Source organism: Lichenostomus cassidix, chromosome Z (genome assembly GCF_008360975.1).
Source record: "Lichenostomus cassidix isolate B80296 chromosome Z, HeHo_3.0, whole genome shotgun sequence".
In the NCBI taxonomy this organism is placed as follows: Eukaryota; Metazoa; Chordata; class Aves; order Passeriformes; family Meliphagidae; genus Lichenostomus; species Lichenostomus cassidix.
In genome coordinates, this window is record NC_139511.1 from 74637327 (window position 1) to 74659585 (window position 22259).

Genomic DNA, 22259 nt, shown 5'->3' on the forward strand with positions numbered 1-22259 from the left:
AGAAGGGGAGGGGAGGGAAGGAAGGGCGGGTTGGCTGACGCAAGGCGGCGGTGGGTTGGCTCAGCACGCCCGTGATGCAGTTCCTGCTTCGCGGCCATGGCGGCGGACGTGCTGGGCAGGACGGCGGCGCTGGCGCTCGGTGAGACCCGGGCAGCCCCGGTACCCGCACCCGACATTCCCCTCATCCCCGCACCCCCGGTCTGTGCCGGTGCTCCGGTGGGCCGTACGGGCAGGGTTGGGCCCGGCAGAGCCGCGGCTCGCACCGGGAGCGGCCGCAGCGCCGGGCCCGCCGGGCCGCTCCGTCCCTGGGCACGGCAGGGATCGCTACGCTTCTCTTTTCGGTTCGGCCGTGGCCGAGCCGAGCGCTGCCCTGGCTGATCCCCAGGCCCTTCTCCCTGCTTCCCTGCGCAAAGCTGTTCCCGGGAACCACATTTGGCTCCCGATGTGCAGCGTTTGGTACCTCGGGAGCCCTTAAGGCTTTAGTGAACACACTGCATGGATTGATTTTTTAAAAATGAAATGTATGAAATAATTCTTATCCTGACTGACCTGGTGGTGCCTTTGAAGGTTTATCACTGCTTATAACCATCAAGATCTGGTATAATAGAAAGGTTTGGGTTGGGAGGTTTGGAGGGGCTTTTAAAGGTCACCTCATCCAGCCCCCTGCAGTGAGCAGGGACACATCCGTGTGTGTCCAGTTTCTTTCTCATGATTTCTTTTGAGTAATTGCCCATATTTGTCATGTATCCCAGAAGAGTTGTATGTGTCTGAACGGGAGGGCAATGACTCCACCGGTGATGGGACGCAAAAGAAACCCTTCAAGACTGTGTTGAAGGTGAGTGTGAAAAACCCCTGCTTTGGTTGGAAGAGTGTGAAATGTGAGTTGGGGCAAGTGATGGCTCTTGTATTTTTAAATGTGAATTTCATACCTGTTTTTGCAACCTGAGCAGAAGCTAGGTGCCTGCTCACCTCTGTAAGGATGACTGTGGTTCACTTTGGTTATTTTCTCCCCCTTTCTAGGCATTGATGACAGCAGGAAAAGAGCCATTTCCTACAATTTATGTGGATTCCCAAAAAGAAAACGAGGTGCTGTGGCATTGAAGGGTTTTCTAGTGGGAATTATTTTACTGCTTTGGGATGTGAAGGGACACAATGTAATCTGCTGTCTTTTGCTCCCACCTTGAATTTAGAGATGGGCCATCATTTCCAAATCACAGATGAAGAATGTCAAAAAGCTGTGGCACAGGGAGCAGATGAAGAATGAAGCTAAGGAGAAGAAGGAGGTAGGCTGCAGAAAGAACAGAGCACCTTTGTTTTTTAAAAACCTTACAGTGTCATAATTCCTGTCCCTTCAAAAAAGCTGCACGTTTTTTCTCACTGGTGCCATTGTTTCACATGTTATTTACAACTGGCCTGGTTACAGCTATTTAATAAGTTAATTTTTTTCAAACCAGGCAGAAGATCTCTTGAGAAGAGAGAAGAACTTGGAGGAAGCCAAGAAGGTTGTTATCAAGAATGATCCCAGTCTTCCAGAGCCCAAATGTGTGAGTATGATCCTTTGCCTTGGCACATGGCCTGTGCTAGGGCATCTGGTCAGCACAGAGATTGTTTGTGCTGCTCTGATATGGGGGTCTGGGTGAGCCCTGTGTCTAAGAGGTGGTAAACCCTTCCCCTATTTGATGGCTTTTATTCCCTGCCTGACAGGTGAAGATCAATGCTCTGGAGGCTTACAGAGGGCAGAGAGTAAAGATTTTTGGCTGGATCCACAGGTTGCGGAGGCAAGGTAAAGCACAAGCATTGTTGAGCCTCTGCAGGGAGATAGAACAAGAGCAGTAGCCTTCAAATGTTGGACACAGAATGAGTCTGACAGCACCTGGTCTCAAATTTTTAAATCATCAGTTAGGTGCCCTCTTTGGTTTATTGCTATGGTCACTGCAACACTGACAATTCCCCCTGATGTGTGGGCATACAGACATTTCTTAGTTCAAATCGTACAGAATTGTCAGTTTGGAGGCTGGTCCTGCAGAATTTCCTCAAGACTTGTTCTGTGTTTTAAGCTAATCCTACCAAGGGAGGAGCTAACCAGCACCTGCTTAGTGAAACCAAATTTCTTCTCTTTTTAACTAGGGAAAAATCTGATGTTTATTGTCTTGAGGGATGGCACAGGGTTCCTTCAGTGTGTCCTTTCCGATGAGCTGGTAAGTTGTGATGCATCTATTCTGTCATTAATTGAAGAGTTCATACCTCACCTGTTGTTCTTTTATGTAGGTGTTATTAAGTTCTTCTCAACATACTGAGTCAATTGTGTTACTGCTAAATTTTATGTCCTACCACTGCAGTGTGTCAGTGTGAGAACTGTTTAGAAGTGAGAGTGAGCTAATCCACTTCCTACAGATGCTGTAGCAAGGTTAGGAATAAAAACTGGCTTACCTGTGCCTTTGTCTGTCTCGCTGCAGTGCCAGTGTTACAACGGGCTGGTGCTGTCCACGGAGAGCAGCGTGGTGGTGTACGGCACACTGAACCTTCTGCCCCAGGGCAAGCAGGTACAGGAGCTCCTTCAGCTTCTCCTCCTCCTCACAGGTCATTGGTGTCCTGAGGGAAGCACAGAGGTGGAAAAAATCAGAGGGAACTGGGGCTGGAGAATGAGCAAACCTCCCAAAGCTATGCTATCACCCACTGTTCAGTGTGAGACAGGTTAACTGTGTGACTGTTCTGCTTCTGCCTAAAATGATTTTCCACTGATAGATGATTCCTTGAGTATAGCAGTGGAGAACTATGTTAAATAAATGACATGGCATCATTTTCCCTAACAGGTTTATTCAGTTTTTATTTTGTGAGGCTAAGAATTTGGCCTGATCTCTTTTACTGAGATTGACCCGAGGTTAGGTTGTGTGAGCCCACAGTGTTGCATTTTGGTAAAAATCTGTGGGTTAGCCTTTGAAAATCTGCATTTCTACCCTGAAGATGCTGCGGTTGAATTAAAAATGCCATTTGTCTGGGACAGAAGGCGGCTGTGACCACACGGGGGAGCTGGTGAGAGCAGAACTCAGTCAGACTGGTTGGGTTGGAAGGACCTTAAGGCTCACCCAGTGCCACCCTCTGCCGAGGGCAGAGACACCTTCCACTGTCCCAGGTTGCTCCAAACCCCGTCCAACCTGGCCTTGGACACTGCCAGGGGTGAGGCAGCTACAGTTTCTTTGGACAGCCTGTGCCAGGGCCTCACCACCTCCACTGGGAAGAACTTCCCAATATCCCATTTAACCCTACCCTCTGTCCATGGGAAGCCTTTCCCCCTTGTCCCATCATTCCAGGCCCTTGTAAAAAGACATCCAAGGGGCAAACAGTGGATATTCTCCCCAGTGTTTGTTTCTCTCTGACTGGCAGGCTCCGGGAGGCCACGAGCTGAGCTGTGATTACTGGGAGCTCATTGGCCTGGCCCCAGCAGGAGGGGCTGACAATCTCCTCAATGAGGACTCGGAGGTTGATGTGCAGCTCAACAACAGGCACATGATGATTCGAGGCGAGAACATGTCCAAAATCTTCAAGGTGCGCTCCATGGTCGTGCAGGCCTTCAGGGATCACTTCTTTGCCAACGGATACTATGAAGTAAGTGCATGTTCCCTGGTCAGCAAGTGACTGCTCTAATGCCATGACTCTTATCCATGTCCTCAGTTCTTCACTTGAGCAGTGACAGCCCTGTTCTCCAACAGGTCACTCCACCAACCTTAGTGCAGACGCAGGTGGAAGGAGGCTCCACCCTGTTCAAGCTGGATTACTTTGGTGAAGAGGCATACTTGACCCAGTCATCCCAGCTCTACCTGGAGACCTGTCTGCCAGCTCTAGGAGATGTCTTTTGTATTGCTCAGTCCTACAGAGCTGAGCAGTCCAGGACCCGCAGGCACTTGGCAGAGTATGGACTGTTGTCCTCCTTTTATTTTTTTAAACAGCTTGATTTCCTTTACAGTGTGGGAGTAAAAGGGGGACAAAAGTGTGTGTTTGGATTGTAGGGTTTTCTATGAGTTTGTTTCATAGCTAAAGATGTACTGCTTGTATGTGACTTTGTAATGGTGTGACTCTGTTTCAGGTACACTCACATTGAAGCTGAATGTCCTTTTATAAGTTTTGAGGATTTGTTGGACCGTCTGGAGAACTTGGTGTGTGATGTTGTAGACAGAGTCTTGAAATCACCTGCAGCGAGCTTACTGTATGACCTCAACCCGGTAGGCAGCAATGGCAATAGCCAAGAAAATGGGATCTTAAGCCTTTCCTATTCAGCATATTACTTTGTGGTGCTTGAGTCTGGACAAGGTGATTACCTAGAAAAGTATCCCTTTTAATATGATGTTCCTCCACCTGTCTGCTCTCGTCCACAGGGTTTCCAGCCCCCTAAACGTCCCTTCCGACGCATGAACTACTCCGAAGCCATCGAGTGGCTGAGGGAACATGATGTGAAGAAGGAGGATGGCACTTACTATGAGTTTGGGGAGGTATGTCCTACTGGGAGGTGGAGTAATGTCATGTAGGAATGCAGGTGTGTGTTGGGAATTGACCCGGTATCGGTGAATGTTGGAATCAAAACCTGTGTTGTCACCTGTCATCAGTTCCCTGGCCACACTTCTCCAGCATGTGACAGATGTTTGAAGGAGCTCAAGAGAGCTTCACAGCATAGCCAGGATTTTTTCCCCCCAGTTTTCTGTCTGATATATTGGAAAGACTTAGATTTTAATTGAACAGATTTTTTTTTACCCCAAACATGAGTGTTTTTATATATAAATGTATTTCTTCTGGGATAAGTTTAAGAATTTAGGTACATTAGAATGAAAGTGTGGACACATGTGGTCTGAAACTGTCTTCATTTCATGCCTGATTCATGTGGGACTTATGTGGGGAATACTTGTGGTGCTGAATGTTAATAAAGCCTTCTCTAACCATAGGATATTCCCGAAGCTCCCGAGAGACTGATGACAGACACCATTAATGAGCCCATCCTGCTGTGCCGGTTTCCTGCAGAGATCAAGTCTTTCTACATGCAGCGCTGCAGTGATGACTCGCGCCTCACCGAGTCTGTGAGTTGTTTTACCTGCTGGGGTAGCTTTGAGCAGTGGGGATATCAGTGGGCATGAGTGCTGCAGGAAAATCCTTGGAGAATCCTTGCCAGGTTTTGTTCCACGTGCCTTGGCGTGGCTGGCTTGGGCTGTGGGAGCTCCCCTGCTCTAAGGGGGATGTGCTGTGGTGCCTTGCAGGTGGATGTGCTGATGCCCAACGTGGGTGAGATCGTCGGGGGCTCCATGCGCATCTGGGACAGCGAGGAGCTGCTTGAGGGCTACAAGAGGGAGGGCATCGATCCCACACCCTACTACTGGTACACAGATCAGGTCAGTACAGCACACAGTGTGTGCTGCTTGGCTGAGACCAGCGCTGGGGATTTTCCCCTCTTGGAAGGCTTGGTTAGTTTGTTTCTGGTGGTATTACTGCAGCTATAAATTAGAAGAAAGTGTGTAATATCCCCTCTCTGAATTTCACAGAGAAAATATGGTACATGCCCTCATGGAGGATACGGTTTGGGATTGGAGCGGTTCCTGACCTGGATTCTGAACAGACACCATATCCGAGATGTCTGTCTCTATCCACGCTTTGTCCAGCGCTGCAAACCTTAGCCATCCTTGGGAAAAACTCCTGGAAAACTGAGCAGCTTATGCTTGGGAAAGAACGATACACACTGCTGTACTACAGCCTGTCTGACAACAAGAGTTCCTGCAACCTGTTGCTAATTCAAATTCCAATTTAGGATGTGAAAAGGAAAAAAACCAACTGTCTTTTTTTTTTTTTTTTAAATACTAGTAATTAGCTGGAAGAAGCCTTAGCAAAATTGTTTAGGTGCATTTATTCTCTTGAGTCATCACAAAACAAAGGTCCCGATAAGTTGTCATTTGAAAACCAAGATACGCTTCTGCTTTTAATTTCTGTGACTTAAAATACGCTGGGCATTTGATTTTTTTGTTTTTAAATTTGCTTTAATCTCTTTTCTCTTGGGATTTCTTGTTGGGGAGGTCAGGAGTTCAAGCTCTTGAAATTCCCTAAGAGTTCCCTCTGAGAATTGTATGGAGAGATATGAACAGAGGATAAAAATGGGAATAGTTGAGCACTGTGCATTTTTAGTTCCTGCTGATTCTAATGGGGGTTCTCTGAGCTGATTCAGTAGCAAGGTGTGTAGTACAGTGCACAGAATTCCATTGCGAAAGGGGTGGGTTTGGCCTGGGGGTTTGGGGTTTTTTGTGGGTTATTTATTTCTCAGCAGTGCTGAGGCTGCTGGCGAGGCAGGCTTTGCTCCCTTTTCCCAAGAACTGTGGATGAAACGCTGCTGTGGGTCCCTGCACACCCAGCTGGATGTGTCTGATGGCTCCTGGGCACAGGAGAGTTGTGGTGCCTTTTGCTCCTTTCAAACCAAGACAGTTTCCAACCACAAATGACTGACTGAGACCCAAAGGAATGGTAACTGAAACACTTTGGATTTGCCAACACTAGTTCCAGCAGTGCTTTCTCATGTCATGCTGAGGTATGTTCATAGAGCAGCTCCCTGTTCCCTTGTGCTACTGCAGCTGAGCAGCTTCCTTGGCTGTAATCAACTTATCAAATAGGAATAATGAAATACTTCATGTGTTGTATGGTTTCTAGTCATAAACAAAGCAATTCCTTTTACCAGAGAGGAAAAAAAAAACAGTAGATGCATCATTTGCCACATGCATTGAGACTTGAGCTGGATTTACCATTCACTCCTGGAATTGCTGAGCTGTGGATATCCATATTTTTTGTAAAAAGTGATTGGTTTTCTTCATCTTGCATGTTATAGAAACTGGTCTAAATCAGCAACCAATAAATTATGGCAACAGCAGCTGGTGTGCAAGACAGTACTTGACATAAATGCCTGTTCCTTTTACTAAATCCTTGGAGTTTATTGCTTAATATGATGTGGACAAAAGTCCAGGAAAGGAATTTTCAAGTACACTAAACACATATCCCAAGAACTGGCATGAGCATTTTTTCCCTATCTAAACTATATCCCCATCAATTAGCCTTAACTAAAAGCATGATTTTTTGTAGTTTTGAGGGACCACCTCAGCTGCCCAGTGAAACATCCTAGAGAGAATAAATGTTCTTAGTAAGATATTGCTGGGTCAGCAGTGCTGGGGGGAGTAGCCTGGACTTCTGGCATGAGGTAAAAACTTTATAAAATACTTCCTTCTAGTGTCTGAAGTGAGGAGAAAGGAGAAGTGTCAGGAAAAGATGCTTCTAGAAAAACATCACTTGTTTGGGCTGAGTTTTCGGTCCTTAAACCTGACAGGGTTGAGCTGCTTTGTAAAGGTTAAAGGCCTCCTTATCAGGGGAGCTACTAGAGGAAGGACTGAGGACTTAAGTGCTCATGGAAGAGGCAGATCAGATAAGGAGCTTAAAAGGTGACTGGGATGAACGATGCTGTGGAACTTAGCAGAGACTGCTGTGCAATTCCCTCAGCAGCTGGTGGAGGGAGGTGGGATGGGATCTGGGAAAGATGCTGTAACTGCTTGGATCACAAGAGTACTTGGGTTTATTTTTATTAGAAAGGGAAAACAAGCCTGCAGATGAGAGAACTTGGATTTCTCATCCTCACTTTCATTTCCCTTCACAGTGTCTCCATGCATTTAGGTTGGTAATGGGATTGGGTACTGGTAAACTGGGCTGCCAGCACTGGCTCCAGGACTTTTCAGCCTTGCCCCTGGCAGCTTTGGGATGACTGTCCTGTTGCTTTGATTAGATTACCTCTCCTTACATGTACTATTTTATATTTATCTATGTTCAAGCTTACCTGGCTCCTCTTTGTTAGGCCCTTTTGAGGAGAACACGGTGCTGGCAGTCTGCAGCCCTGAGAGCTGGCTCTGCCCTTGGCCCTTCCATGAGCTGCCCAAAACCGCTGCTGAGGAGACACGGGATGCAAGCCACCCACATGTGCAGGATAGGTGCTGTGGTGTTCGTTCTGTTGTGTTTAAATTACAGAAACATTATCATTATCGTAGAATTATTATCATAGAATCATTAAGTCTAAACACCAACACAGCACTACCTCTGGAAGTCCTAAACCACTAAACCACATTACCCGATGCCAGATGCAGATACCTCCTAAACACCTCCGGTGATGGTGACTCCACCACCACCCTGGGCAAGCCTTAACAATGTCTGAATACCAGCGCCTGAATTTCTGCCGGGAAGGGAGGTTGCCTGGCGAGCTCTGTACTCCTGGACCAATGGGTCTGACAGGGTGCACAAGTCAAGCCCTCATCTCTCACGAGACACCCGCTGAGAAAGTCCCCCAGCACCCTTTTAAAAAGATTTTGCCCTTTTAAAACGTTTTGCGGTTTAGAGCGTCACTGTGCGAACCGGGGATCGCTCGCCCTCGCTCTGTGGGAGTCCACAGGGACTACGGAGGGGAGCCGGGGCAGCGCCGCTTGCGGGACAGCCGCCTCGGGCCCGCCGCCGCCTCTCCCCGGAGCGTCCCCGCTGTGCGCGGTACCGGGGCGGGGCCGGGGTGGTACCGGGGAGGTGCCGGGGGTGGTACCGGGGAGGTGCCGGGGGTGGTACCGGGGCGGTGCCGGGGCTGTGTGGGGCGGTACCGCGGAGATGCCGGGGGTGGTACCGGGGCGGTGTGGGGTGGTACCGGGGCGGTACCGGGGCGGTACCGGGGAGGTGCTACGCGAGGGGCGGTGCCGGGGCTGTCTGAGGGAATGCGGGCGGCCAAGATGGCTGCTGCCGCCGCCGCTGCCGGACGTCACCGTGAGTATGAGGGCGCCGTGCCGATGGCGGGAACGGGAGGCCGGGGGCTGTGGGCGGCCTGAGGGCTGCCCGGACGCCGCGGGCGCTGTGCGGGCGGGAGCGTGGCGGCACTGCCGGCACCGCGTTACACAACGCCCGAGAGGCGCCTTTCGTAACGCTGACCCGCGCTGGGGCCGGCGGGGCTGCTGCGGCTGCCGCCGCGGGGGCCGTGGGGCCGACTGGCTTACCGGGGCGTGCGGGAGGGGCTGGGCAGGATGATGGCTGTTTCCCGCCCAGTGGCCTGAGGGGGTCTCCTTACCTGAGGGGATCTCCTCACCGCGTGGTCTCCTCACCCGCAGGGTCTCCTCACACTCGGGGTCCCCTCACACTCGAGGTCTCCTCACACTCGAGGTCTCCTCACACTCGAGGTCTCCTCACACTCGGGGTCCCCTCACACTCGAGGTCTCCTCACACTCGGAGTCTCCTCACCTGAGGGGATCTACTCACTACGGGGTCTCCTCACCAGGGGTCTCCTCACTACGGGGTCTCCTCACCTGAGCAGATCTCACCAGGGGTCTCCCCGCCACGGGGTCTCCTCCCGGCGGGCCGCAGGGCGCAGGCGGGCCTTGGCTGCTGTCCGGCGCAGCTCCTCGCTGCAGGTGCGGCGCGGTGTGACCAGTGCGCTCCGGGCTGGCTCAGGTCACCGCTGTCCGGCGCAGCTCCTCGCTGCAGGTGCGGCGCGGTGTGACCAGTGCGCTCCGGGCTGGCTCAGGTCACCGCTGTCCGGCGCAGCTCCTCGCTGCAGGTGCGGCGCGGTGTGACCAGTGCGCTCCGGGCTGGCTCAGGTCACCGCTGTCCGGCGCAGCTCCTCGCTGCAGGTGCGGCGCGGTGTGACCAGTGCGCTCCGGGCTGGCTCAGGTCACCGCTGTCCGGCGCAGCTCCTCGCTGCAGGTGCGGCGCGGTGTGACCAGTGCGCTCCGGGCTGGCTCAGGTCACCGCTGTCCGGCGCAGCTCCTCGCTGCAGGTGCGGCGCGGTGTGACCAGTGCGCTCCGGGCTGGCTCAGGTCACCGCTGTCCGGCGCAGCTCCTCGCTGCAGGTGCGGCGCGGTGTGACCAGTGCGCTCCGGGCTGGCTCAGGTCACCGCTGTCCTCCCTGCCTGTGCAGCGCTCGCTTCGTGTCCCCACCGAGAGGCACCTGTGTGCTTACCCACCCCAGTTTTTGCTCCAGGGTTTAATACCGTAATGCCACTTCCAAAATATACGGAAGAACACTTTTACCAATATTCCATCAAGCTGGGATCATGCTCGGTGAGCATCCCGTTCTGTGCTGTGTCCATGATGCAGATGGAAAGGTGTGTAAACTTCACCTTAAATCAGACAGCTGCAGAATGTCCCGAGATGGAAGGGACTCCCAGTCGTTGATCCAACTCCTGGCTCTGCACAGACACCCCAGCAATCCCACCCTGTGCCTGAGAGCATTATCCAAATGCTCCTGGAGCTCTGGCAGCCTTCGGGCTGTGACCATTCCCTGGGGAGCCTGGGCAGTGCCCCTCTGGGGGAAGAACAAACGTGTTACAGTGTAGAAGGAGCAACACAGCCATTGAAACTTCTCTTTTTGTTGCTCTCTATAATTAGCATACAGTGTCAGCGCCCCGGAAAGTAGCAACCTAAGAACTGGAAGTAAAATAAAAATATTTGAAAAGACCTTTTCAGGCATCAGTGTTGCTTGAAGTTCTTTAGTGTGCAGCCTTTTGTATCAGTGCAGAGCCAGGCATCCACAGCTACGCACTCGTAATCCTGAGTAAGAGGCTGGATTTGCAGGATGTGTTTTGTTGCCATTGTTTTCAGCAGGTTTTGAGGCCGTTCAGCATCTGTTCAGGAGGTTATTAGGGAGCTGTGAGCTGTGAGATGCTCTTCCCAGCGGGTGGGTTGGCTCCCAATAGGAGCTCTGTGCTATTGGGGCTCAATTGCTGCTGAGCTCCTGTGGTCTGACAGGGGAAATGTCGTACCAAACAATTGCCAGAGAGACGGGCATGCAGAATTTAACCTTTTTTTTTCATCATGAGCAATTCACACTATTTTTGCACTAAAGGAATACCATGCAATGACTATGAATTCCCGTGGAGAATGAAGTGTGCCTTTTAAAAGGCAGGCTGTAACCAGCATGGAATTGTATGGAACAGGTTGGGAGGAACCTTGAAGATAATCTAGTTGTGTTCAGCTGCAGGGCCCTTGACATAAGAAGGACATGGAGCTGCTGGAGTGACTCCAGAGGAGGCTATGTAGATGCTCCGAGGGCTGGAGCCTCTCCTCTCTTGGCCAGGCTGGGAGAGCTGGGGGTGTCTAGAAGAGAGGGAAAAGAGGAGGATCCAGGGAGACCTTAGAGCCCTTTCCCGTGGCTAAAGGGGCTCCGGGAGAGCTGGAAAGGGAGGTGGATGTTTATCAGTGCTGTTGTCTCTCTGCAGTGCTGAGGAGCTGCAGCCAGCTGCGGGTGCCAGTGCGATGGAGAGGCCAAGCCACGGCCGCCGTGGTGACCCAGAGCACCAAGCCCCAGATCCAGCCCCAGGAGCGGTAGGTGTGCACGGTGGGGTGGGGGCTCTGTGCCCTCTGCCTCGCCCTGATACGTGTCCTGCTTCCCCCACAGGGGCTGGGTCTGCTTTGTGTGTGTGAGATTGTTTATCTGCCTGGCTGCACTCACCCGGCCTCGTGTTCTCTGTTCTACAGGGCAAGGACAGCCTTGTTCCTGCAGAGCTTGGTGAGCCTGGGGCCCACCTTCCATTGCAGGAGCAATGGAAGAATATTAATGATTATTCAAAGTTCTGGTTCCTGCTTCCTGAGTTTTATTCAGCAGCCTGCTGATAGGCACCCTAGCAGGAGGGGAATGGAAGCTGAGGTCCTGGACCACTGGGGCAGGCCTGGGCTCCTCTCAATGCCCTGCTGTAAGATTTTGGCTTTTTAAAGGAGGAGAGCAAATTGGGTGTGAGTTGTGATCAGCAGCTGTTCTGTAAATGCTGATATCACCATCTATGCTACTGTGCCATGTGGAATGTTATACATACAACAGTGTGCCAGACCTGCACCTGGATAGAAAATCCATTATGGAAAAACCCAACCCAAACTGAACTGGCCTTGCAATGAATTTATGTGTAGAAAGGCTCCTTGCTGCTGTCACTGCTGCAGGAGATGAGATGTGTCCCCACAGTAATGAAGACTTGTGTGAGTCGCTCATCTTTTTCCGGCAAAGCTGCCCCTTGGTTTGGTTGGAATCCACAGCTGGGAGCCTGGTTTAAAACCTCCCTTAGAGCCTGCAGCTTCTAGAAAGCTTTCTCAGTGTGTTTCCAGATAAAATCTGTGTTACAAAGTGGTTACTTTTTAAAAAGCAAAGATCGTGTAGATACTTGTGTCTGGCCATTCCTGCTGGTAGCCCAAGTGTTTACATAAGCCGGAGGAGCCTCTGAATAGGAGCTGCCCGTGCAGAAGGCAAATGCAGGAGGATAAACTGGTTGTTCTCTCATAGTAATAAAAATAAAAGCAGTAGGTCACTAGGATTTGACAGATCTCTTGCTTCCACAGGAAACCTAAAACAGGAATCTTGATGTTGAACATGGGAGGCCCAGAGCGACTGGATGATGTCCATGATTTCTTGCTGCGTCTCTTCCTGGACAGAGATCTAATGACACTTCCGGCTCAAAAGTGAGGAGCACTGGGATCTCCTGTGGTACAGGCGGTGTTGGGTGTTGCTGTCTGAGCTCTAGGCTCTGACATTTTCGTTCTGTAGAGAGCAGCATTTCCTAAGACTGTTTCATCCTGTGAGCAGTCTGTGCAAAAGACAGTGCTAGAAACCTCTGGAAGTAGGTGTGCCAAGGTCGTTCTCTTCTAATTGGAGATTGAGGTGTGGGAAGGGTGGTGGAACATCAAACAAACCATGCTGGTTTGCTGTAATTTGCGGAGATTGCCATGGAAAACCTGCTGCAGCAGAGCTCTGGGGAAGGGCTGGTGGTTTGGGTTGTGCTATTAACACATATCCCTCTCAAATACTCCAGTAAGTTAGCACCGCTCATCGCCAAGCGCCGCACCCCGAAAATCCAGGAGCAGTACAGCAGGATCGGCGGCGGCTCCCCCATCAAGAAGTGGACAGCAGTGCAGGGAGAGGGCATGGTGAAGCTGCTGGACAGCATGTCTCCTCGCACTGGTACTGCTCTGCTCAGCCTCCTATGGGCTGCTTTTGCTCTGTCTTGGAACTGTTTGCTTGCAAAGCAGCTTTGGCTTACTGGTTTTCATTATGGGGTTGTGTGGATCTCAGCCCTGCTGGGAAGTCATGGCAAAGATAGTGCAGAAGAGATTCAATTCTTCATAATGTTGTTATCAAAGACTGGGCTCAGGGAGTCACCTCTCTCTCTCCTGTGATCATGGGAAGATGACTGTGATAAAGTGTGTTATTTTCAGGTGTCCAAAGGCAGGTGCCAGGAGTCCCCCTTGGTGTGTGCCACTGCAAGGCATTGTACCTTGCCCTGTAAGCCCTGCTTGAGCTTGAGGAAGCCTGCACTGAAGACAAGTGGTTGAGGCTTAGATGGGAAGAAAGGAAAATGTATTTCATGTGAGCAACTAAGGCAAGTGTAGGAGGAGGGGTTCAGACTGGTGTTCTCAGCAGCTGTTTCAGTGCTGAAAGGAGGACAGTTGGAGAAGAGACAAGGCTTTGTAGATAAGCACTGCAGGGCCAGGCTGAGTGATAGCAGTGAGCCCTGCCTGGGAACCCAGCAGGAGATAGAGCTGGACGGTTTGATTGGGGTGGAAGTGCTCTCTTTGCCAGTCCTTCATGATGAGAAAGCTTCAAGCATGACTACAATCTCCCTTCCCTCTCTCTGGTTTACAGAATCCCTCTGAACCTCACTCCCTCCCAGCAAGAAGTGCTTACTGGTAATGGGATAGCCTGTGCCATGCTACCTGGTAGCATGAGTGTGATGGGAAATGGGTGCAGATGCTTCTGTGAATGTCCTTTCATGCAGGACTGTTTTGTAGCTCTTTGTGGCACCTTCCTCAGGCTTGGCTAGAAATTCAATCCTTGAATATCCTGGTGATATGCAATCCTTTTTTCCACAGATGTGACTCCCTAGCTTAATTCCAGCTGTGGTCCCTGCAAGTGCAGTCAGAGCCTGAGACCTGCTGTGTCATCTAAGGCAGGATTGTTCTTTGAGCAGAAGCCCCTGAAGGGTCAGGCTTGCAGCAGGTTCTGCAGATAAAGCTTGGAAGGCTTATCTGCTTTTCCCAGTGTCCCCCTCCTGCTTGCTTTTGTTTGGTGACCACTCTCTGTGCAGCCACACCCTACTCTGGGCACCTCTCCCACCTGATAAGTCCTTTGGAGACTCCTTTTTTTACTAGACAGCTGCTGCAGTTTAACAGCAGAATGTGCTGAGCACTGCCAACCATTTTCTTCAGCATCCCAAGTGACCTTGCAGAGCACTTGTGTTCCTTCAGAATAGCTTGGAACAGCTGGATGTGCTTCCAGACAGCATTTGGGAGTATGGTGTGCTTACAGGTAGCACTGTGGGAGTGCTGAGCCCTCGTAATGAGTAACTGGCAGGAGGTGAAACATGTGGCAAAAAAAGAAATACTTTTAGGGTCATTTTGCCTTGATCTGGTCTGGGCAACAGCTGAAACCTCAGTGTGTCAGCAGCACTGCTCTCATCCTAAATCCAGACACAGCACTGTACCAGCTGCTAGGAAGGGAGCTAGCTCTGTCCAAGCCCAAATCAGGACATGATGTCACTCTTATTTAACCTGGCAGTATCCAGACACCATCATCTCTCTTTTGCTGCCCATGGTCCTGAACAAAACCTGACACTGCCAGAGTATTGTTTCCAGGTTGGCCATGTTTCTTCCCAGAATGTCCTTTCCCAGGTTAAACTCCTACACTCCCTGCTGTGGTTAGTCAGACTTCTGTCTTTAATGCTATTCAAAGATGTTAATGAGGTTACTGGCTCAAGGGCTCCCCAAGTTGGGTCATTATCTGCTGCTGCTCCCAGCTGGGAGCTCTCCTGCCTCCTGCAGAGAACTGGGGCTGGCTAAACCTGTTTTCTGAATCCTGCATAAATGTATGGAGTGGAGCCCAAGCACGGGACATCTGCTTCCTTCAGAAAGCTGCTAAATGTTATTTCAGAGCCAGTGACCCGGAAATCCTGAAAAAGAAACTTTGCTTTTGTTCTCCTAAGAACCTCTGTCCTCCACTTAAAAAACCAAAACAGCAAACCTCCCCTGCCTGCCTCCCTTCCCCTAACCAAGCCATGCTCCCAAAGCTGACACCCAAAAGATTAGAAAATGAAGAAATCTGAGATGCCCTTTGGGAGAATCACATTGCCTCCAAAATTAGGTGTTAAAGCTATGAAGCTTTCTATGAACCCCCCCGAAGCCAGAATGGGAGAGCATGTGTCCCTGATTCACTGCTCTCCTGCCCCAGACAATGGTGCTGGTCCTTGGGGTTTTGGTGCCATTGGAGCAGGTGTGCTGGGCAGGGAAGGCAGCTGGAGCTGTGGGCTGTGAGGACATCAGTGTCCATTTAGCTTCTTGTAGTGACACTTTGTTTCCATTTACATTCTTAAAGTCGGGACTTGCCCAGTGAGACATCAGGGCTCTCTCTAGGCTGGGAACCATGCCTCTGCTAAATGCAGGAGAAGCAGGCAAGTGATGTTCCTGCAGAAGCAAACTGTAATGTAAGTCACTTTTAGATTCTAATCACAGCCAAGTGAGGCACCAGACCAAAGAAAGACGGTGCTTTAGAAAAGCAGCCAGAAAATTATCAGCAAGTTTGTTTCAGCTGTTTCAGCCTGCCTGTTCTTGTATATTTTACATACTAATGATGTGCTACTGTGAGTTCTCACTTTTCCCTGCAATTTGTCTCCCCGTGCTCGGGCTGGCAGCGCCTCACAAGTACTACATCGGTTTCCGGTACGTGCATCCCCTGACGGAGGAGGCGATCGAGGAGATGGAGAGGGATGGCATCGAGAGGGCTGTTGCCTTCACCCAGTACCCCCAGTACAGCTGCTCCACCACAGGTGAGCACCTGAGCAGGGCAGAGGCTGTGAACATGGATAAATCATGTGGACTTTGATCAGGCTGGTGCATGGTATGATCTTGGATATAATCGTTCCCTTTGGAGACTCTCCGCTCTGATTTATGGCTGCAGTTTCATTATGTAGCATTTTAAAATATGATAATAGGTTGCTGCCAAGCTGTTTGAATCTGACAGGTTGCTGATGGCCTGGCTGAACTTGTGCTGTTAATTCTCCCTGTTTCAGGAAGCAGTTTAAATGCCATTTATCGCTACTATAATGAGAAAGGGGAGAAGCCAAAGATGAAGTGGAGCATAATTGACCGATGGCCCACACATCCCCTTCTCATCCAGGTATGGCTTTGAAGCCTATAAGGTTTATATTTTTTTCTTTTAAAATACAGGAAAAAGTATTGAGGAAGGATAACTGGAAGGCATCAGTTTGAGGGTGTATTTTAGCTTAGGAGCTGCCTGTCTGGGTCACTCAGAGCAGGAATGCCTCCCAGTGTTCCTAATTCAGCTCTCTGTTTTTGTTTCTCTGAGCAGTGCTTTGCTGATCACATCCAGAAGGAGCTGAACCTCTTCCCACCAGACAAAAGGAAAGATGTGGTCATCCTCTTCTCGGCCCACTCACTGCCCATGTCTGTGAGTTACCTCAGGGAAGGCTGTGGGGACACAGCTGTGGAAGTGCCAGGCAGATCTGGTCCTTCCCCAGGGTGTTCACTGGGTGACAGAGGTGTGGGGTGTGTGTGGTGCAGGTGGTGAACCGTGGTGATCCATATCCTCAAGAAGTGGGAGCTACTGTCCAGAGAGTCATGGAGAAGCTCAACTACTCCAACCCTTACAGGCTCGTGTGGCAGTCCAAGGTATGTGCTCAGGGAAGCTGTGCATGTAAACCTTGTGCAGGGTTTTATTGAACTGAAAAAAATACATCTTTATTTACATTTGCAGTTATTTGAATCATCCTTGTCAAGGCTGGCCCAGGTTTTGTTCCTTTGAGATTTAATGTTGGGAAGTGTGTCTTTATTAAACATTCAGTGGAGAAAGTGAGAAGTACAACCTAAAGCAGGGAAATACAAATAGCTGTCTCTATCCCATCCCATCCATAATCTGGTCTGTGTCATCCTGCTTAAGGAAATGTGGGTGCTCTTTGTAAGAATGATTTAATGAGTGTTTTTCCCTTATTTCCCCTTTTTTGTTCCAGGTTGGACCAATGCCTTGGCTTGGTCCCCAGACAGATGAGACCATTAAAGGACTGTGCCAGCGAGGAAAGAAGAACATGTTGCTGGTCCCAATAGCATTTACAAGTGACCACATTGAAACACTCTATGAACTGGATATTGAGTATTCCCAGGTTTTAGCCAACGAGGTGAATTCTTTATGGGTTTGGTACCTGTTTGGGTAGTGCTGCTCCGAAGTTACTTCTCCTGGGTTCCAATTTGCTTTGTAGCTGCTTTCTGCAGTGTGATTTGGGATGAGCTTTATTTTCCTGTAAATTGAAAATTAATCTGAAAAACAGGTGGGAATTCATCTTTCTAGGTTTACATTTTTAAACCATTACTATTATTGCTAAAAAACAATGATTGATTTTTGCCAGCAAAGTGAAACCTTGCCCCATAGTTCTTTTTGCTGTACTAAAACCCATGATACTGCATTTAATTCTGTCATTTTGGGGCAACTTCTGAATGAAGCAGGAAGATTTTGAAGGCTACCCAGTGCAGTATCTAGCAGATTTAACCTTTTCCCTCCATTTTTTTTTGGTTCAGTGTGGAGTTGAAAACATCAGAAGAGCAGAGTCTCTCAATGGAAATCCACTGTTCTCCAAGGTATCTGCTTTGTTGCAGTGTCTGTGTAGGTTTGTGTCTGTATAGGCAGTTGTGTTTCCTGCTGGGTATGGATGTTTTCAGGTAGTTTTAATGTATTTTAAGAGCAGAAATGGAGCTCTGTGCACCTGATCTGTCTAGCACAGAGGGGTTTATTGTGTGGTTTTGTTAGAGGGGGGCACAGGGTTGCTCAGCCCCGTGCCAGGTGAGGGTGGGTGGGATCCCACCGCTGGATTTGCTCCCTCTGACCATTCCCCCCTGCCCTGCAGGCCTTGGCAGACCTGGTGTGCTCCCACCTGCAGTCCAACGAGGTGTGCTCCCGCCAGCTGACCCTGTGCTGCCCGCTCTGCGTCAACCCCGTGTGCAGGGAGAGCAAGGCGTTCTTCACCAGCCAGCCGCTGTGAGAGGGGAGCTGCCGCCTCCCACTGGGCCCTGCCGAGGGACAGCAGCCCCTCCCAACACTCCCACAGGCTGGTGAACTTGACTTTGGTTTCGTTTTTCTTTTGTTTTCTTTGTCTGAGGAGAGTTGTAGAAAGTAGGGGAATAAGGGCATTTATCCTGTCAGGTGTGAGGAGATCTCGTGTCATCCAATCCTGATTGGACTTAGCATGAGCCCAGCAGTATGCACTGAAAAACTAACGTAACTTTTTTACAATTAGCTTCTATTTCTATGCAGGGATTTATTTGTATGCAGGGTGGTCAAGAGTGTATTAACTTGTCAGGTCAAATGTACAGTTATTTTGATCTTGCTTAAGCTGCAGTCTGACCAGTACAGTCTGTTGTCTCTTCTGAGAGGGACTTTGCAGCTGGCTTTGGAGACTTTGGAGATCAAGTGGCTTCTAAATCTTTTTAATAATGTGTATATATACTTCTTTTTTTTTTTCTTTTTCTTTTTTTTTTTTTTGTTTTTTGGTTTTTTTTCTTTTTGTTGTTTAGAACATAAAGATAAGGCTTTGTTTTGTTCTGGTTTTCACCTGCCAGAAACTTCCGGTGAAAGCTTAGCTGGGATAGTAGAACGCACAAAACTTGTTTACATTTTCTAGAAAAACATTTTCATGATCTGCAGGAAAGTATTTGAAGAGCATAAATTGAAAGGAATTCGCCTGCTTGAGTGATACTGGAGAACTTGCTCCATTGAAACTGCTTGTTTCAAGTCTAACAGGAGCATGTGTGGAAACATGTTGGCTTATCTGTTAAGCAGAATGGCTTTTTAAATTCTTATTATTTTTATTAGAAAGGGCTTTCTCTGTTTGGTGAAGTAAATTTAGAAAGTCAGGCTTGTTCTCCAGGAGGTTTATAGATCCACTCCGTGCTTTCTACTGTGCCACAGTGCTGTGGTTTTGTGGGATACCTATGGAGTGCCATAGGTAGGATTGATCTGGTTTAATTGCTGTTACTTAAACAGAGATGATCAGTCAGGAGCAATTTACAGTTTCACATTGCAGATGCCTGAGAACAGGCAGCCCCGGGCTGGGGCTCTCCTGACAGGCTGCCAGCACCCAGCAGGGCCCCCAGCACTGAGTGTCCCCTGGAGGCACAGGGGCCCTCCTGCCACAGGGGGCAGGAGCTAAGCTGTGACTGTCCCATGGCACTGAGCCATCCCTGTGGTGGGCCAGCTGGCACCTCCTTCGGGCACATGTTTACTTGATGTCCTTAGCACTGAAATGCCAGGAGCTGGGCACTGCAGGCTGGTTCCTGGGAATGGCTGGTGGCTGGGAAGCAGATGCCATGCTGCTTGGCCAGGTTGGTCTGCTCAGGTAATAATGAGGCACGAGCAGTCCGGACCTCTGGTCTTTTGAAAACAGGGTATTTAAAGAGAGAAGAGGCCACTCGTGGTATGTCGGGTTTGTCCTGTTCTGTTTGGATGGAAGAATTAAAGATGAGGTACTCAAGGAACAGATGGATGCTTTGTTGAGCAGTCCAGGAGCCAAGTGCTGCCATGGAGTGGTATAAATCCCTAATACCTCTGGAGAGTTCTTGCTCCACTGCCATACCTGCTTCCCAGGGTGAGACAGACTGAGATTCCTTCAGTGCCAGAACCTCCTGCAGCACCCTGTCCCTTGCAGAAAGAAGTCTTCCTTGACCCTTCATGCCTGTGCCTGTTTCAGTGGCAGGGAGCCAGAAGCTTCTCTTCCCCCTCTCTTGCTCCACCCTTGGTCTCTGCTCGCTGCCTCGGCAGGATGAAGGAGCACAAATGTCCAGTATGTCTGGGAACACTGGCCTTATGTCTCTCGTTGGACAAAGAACTTTCTCTGCTCCACTTCTCTGGGTGACACTTAGGGGTCAGTGGAAAACAATCTGGTGTGTCAAATCTTCCTATTCACTGCTGTTTTCCCCCAGCTGGAGGGGACATGGACCTTCAGGTGGTCCAGGCTGCAGCCACCACATTTACAAGTGTGGAAAGCAAAGGTTAACTTCATATGAACCTTGTGGTACTATAAATACAGATGGCTTTTCATTTCCATACTGGAGAGAGTCCTGAAAATACTAGCTGGCACTGATTCTGAGGCATTACATTTGTCCCCAGTAATAAAAGGTACTTAAAATTTATTTTTGAGTGTTCTAACCACAAGTGGCATAATTAGTCTGTTGCTGCCATCAGACCATCATGTAGAAATCACTTAATTTCCCAGCTTTTAGCAGATGGGGCCTGCCTCTGGTGGTACTGCTTGCTGTCAAAGGGTAGTTCTCATAGAGGTTTTGGAGGAGTTCCTCATCTCTCCTGCCAGTGCCCAGCAGGTTGGGTGAGTCTCTGCCCTGAGGAGAGATGAATCCCATGGTGCCTTCCTGAGCCTCCTCAGTGCTGTGTCCAGCTGAGTTTGCAGCTCACTCCACGCCACGGGTGTTCTGAGTGCCCCTTGGGCAGGCAGGGAACCTCTGGTGCTACTGACTGGGGCTGGGAGCCTCTGGTGCCCAGACAGCAATCCAGCTGGATTGCTCTTATCGGTGACACTTCTGCAGCACTTCAGCCACGAGTGTTGCTGTATGTCCCTGACAAAAAGCAGGCAGTGGGAAGTCAGGGATGCAGGAGGCAGTGCTGCAACCCAAGGTTTCTTTGGTGAGAGCTGAGCCCTTGGACTGGGCTGGAGCAGTGGGGGGCTTTGGGGACAGCACGGGGTCACTGTCCCCCTGCCCCAGCTGGGGTGGCACCTGGCTGCAGGAGTGAGCTGGGCAGGGGATCTTCCCAGCAGAGCTCCCAGCATTGTGGAGGATATTGACTGGAAATTGAGGGGTTAGGAACAGCCCGTGTTGTCCTGAGGGGAGAAATGGGAAGTAGTGGGGATGAGGTTTTTTTCCTGCTTTCACACTCCACAGTTTGGCTCTTGTTTTCATTACTGAGTGAGTTTTTCCTCTTTCGAGTTTCTTTCTAACCTGTCACTCGGTCCTGGCTGCATTTCAGAGAAGGTGGAAGCTTCCAAAAGGTGCTGTGACACCAAAAGGTGTGTGGATGGTGTCTGAGCTGGCCTGCCCTTCCCTGGAGAAGAGGGTGGCACAGCTGAGTTCAGTGGGGCCAGGGTTTCCCTAGGAACCTAAAAGCTCAGTGAATTCTCCCTTTCCACCACCCCCAGAGAGCTGGGAATCACCATGAAGTGTAAGCTGCAAGAGAGTGCAGCTCCTTTGATTTTGTTAAAGCCAGATGTGTACAGATACTTGCTTTTAGCCCAACATATGCATTTCAGATTGACCAAGGACTTCCATTTGATGTAACACAGCAAATTTGGATAATCCTACTGTGTGTTGTTTGCTGTAAGGATGCAATTTCAATTAAAGTTTTTTTTTGAAGAAATAATGGAGCCATGTGTCTTTGTAAGAGCCCTTTATGCTGGTGTTTGGGTTCTCTCTGCACCTCTGGTGTCAGGCTGGGGTGAGTTACACTCCCCACAGAGGCTGGAGAAGACAGTGAATCAGGGATGTGCGCTGGTTTGGGATCCCACCTGTGATGGATAATTTATTCCATTCCCTGTTAGCTGTCTCTGGGCAGCTCCTTGCCGATGTTACAAATTAAGTGCTTGATTGATTATTTTCTAGAGCAGGGATTGGAGCTGTTGGATACTTAAGCTGATCCATTAGTGAGCTCTTGTGACTGGGTTGTGACAGGGGAGAGAGTGGGAGGGATGGAAGGTGGCAAAAATGAAGGAGAGCAGTGATGGTCCTTCTTTTCCTCTGGAATCTCAGTCCAAGCTTGGCTGTTTTACCTTTGACAGGGGATTTGGCTGTGTGAATGCAGCAGAACTTTAGCAATATCATATTTGAATCCAAAGCACTCTCTGACATTGTGGAGGCACTTCTCCTTCCCTCCTTTCCAAAAAGCTCACCCTCCACCTGCTCTCCTTCTTGGCCATGTTTTTTCTCATGTTTCCTTGACCAAATTCCCAAGCATGTATGGCCTGTGCTGTGTCTCTCATCCTGTGTGGATGTATTCGTCTCCAGCAGCACAAGCTGGGGTGTGCTGGGCAAGGGATTTATTTGTAAATCAGCATTTCGAGCCCTGAGGAACAGATTCTGCTTGTGCCCGTAGAGCACAGGGATTTGCAAATTTGAACCAGGTCTGAAACCTGCCTTTTGTCTTCCTGCTAAATTAGTGCTCAGCAGTGAGTGCCAGGAAA

General features: G+C 49.8%; 2 protein-coding genes across 3 annotated transcripts; both read left to right on the forward strand.

The window, feature by feature from the left end:
- The first annotated feature begins 11 nt into the window (after nt 1-11).
- NARS1 (asparaginyl-tRNA synthetase 1) lies at nt 12-6890 on the forward strand. Of its 2 annotated transcripts, none has more exons than XM_085043222.1 (15): nt 12-139; nt 753-835; nt 1021-1086; nt 1191-1283; nt 1455-1544; nt 1705-1783; nt 2128-2198; nt 2457-2543; nt 3385-3606; nt 3711-3910; nt 4085-4220; nt 4374-4487; nt 4935-5066; nt 5244-5375; nt 5526-6890. In XM_085043222.1, the coding sequence occupies exons 1-15, from the start codon at nt 97-99 to the stop codon at nt 5655-5657; spliced, it is 1680 nt and encodes a 559-aa protein (XP_084899348.1). In that variant the 5' UTR covers nt 12-96; the 3' UTR covers nt 5658-6890. The 2 variants fall into 2 exon arrangements, with proteins under 2 accessions (XP_084899348.1, XP_084899349.1); XM_085043223.1 differs by having other exon boundaries at nt 47-139; nt 756-835.
- A 1827-nt stretch (nt 6891-8717) lies between these two features.
- Nucleotides 8718-21442, forward strand: FECH (ferrochelatase). Its single transcript, XM_085043265.1, has 11 exons — nt 8718-8805; nt 11250-11355; nt 12358-12477; nt 12828-12976; nt 15699-15833; nt 16077-16183; nt 16376-16474; nt 16588-16695; nt 17034-17198; nt 17596-17655; nt 17922-21442. Exons 1-11 carry the CDS (start codon nt 8757-8759, stop codon nt 18054-18056), a joined length of 1233 nt encoding a protein of 410 aa, XP_084899391.1. The 5' UTR covers nt 8718-8756; the 3' UTR covers nt 18057-21442.
- Nucleotides 21443-22259: the final 817 nt, after the last annotated feature.

Excerpts from the sequence above, each read along its gene's own strand:
- NARS1 (XM_085043222.1), top strand. The coding sequence starts at position 97 with ATGGCGGCGGACGTGCTGGGCAGGACGGCGGCGCTGGCGCTCG. Across the intron at positions 3,607-3,710 it reads TTGCCAACGGATACTATGAA|GTCACTCCACCAACCTTAGT; the intron begins GTAAGTGCATGT and ends GTTCTCCAACAG. Across the intron at positions 4,221-4,373 it reads TACTGTATGACCTCAACCCG|GGTTTCCAGCCCCCTAAACG; the intron begins GTAGGCAGCAAT and ends TCTCGTCCACAG.
- FECH (XM_085043265.1), top strand. The coding sequence starts at position 8,757 with ATGCGGGCGGCCAAGATGGCTGCTGCCGCCGCCGCTGCCGGACGTCAC. Across the intron at positions 12,977-15,698 it reads CAGCATGTCTCCTCGCACTG|CGCCTCACAAGTACTACATC; the intron begins GTACTGCTCTGC and ends TCGGGCTGGCAG. Across the intron at positions 15,834-16,076 it reads GTACAGCTGCTCCACCACAG|GAAGCAGTTTAAATGCCATT; the intron begins GTGAGCACCTGA and ends TCCCTGTTTCAG.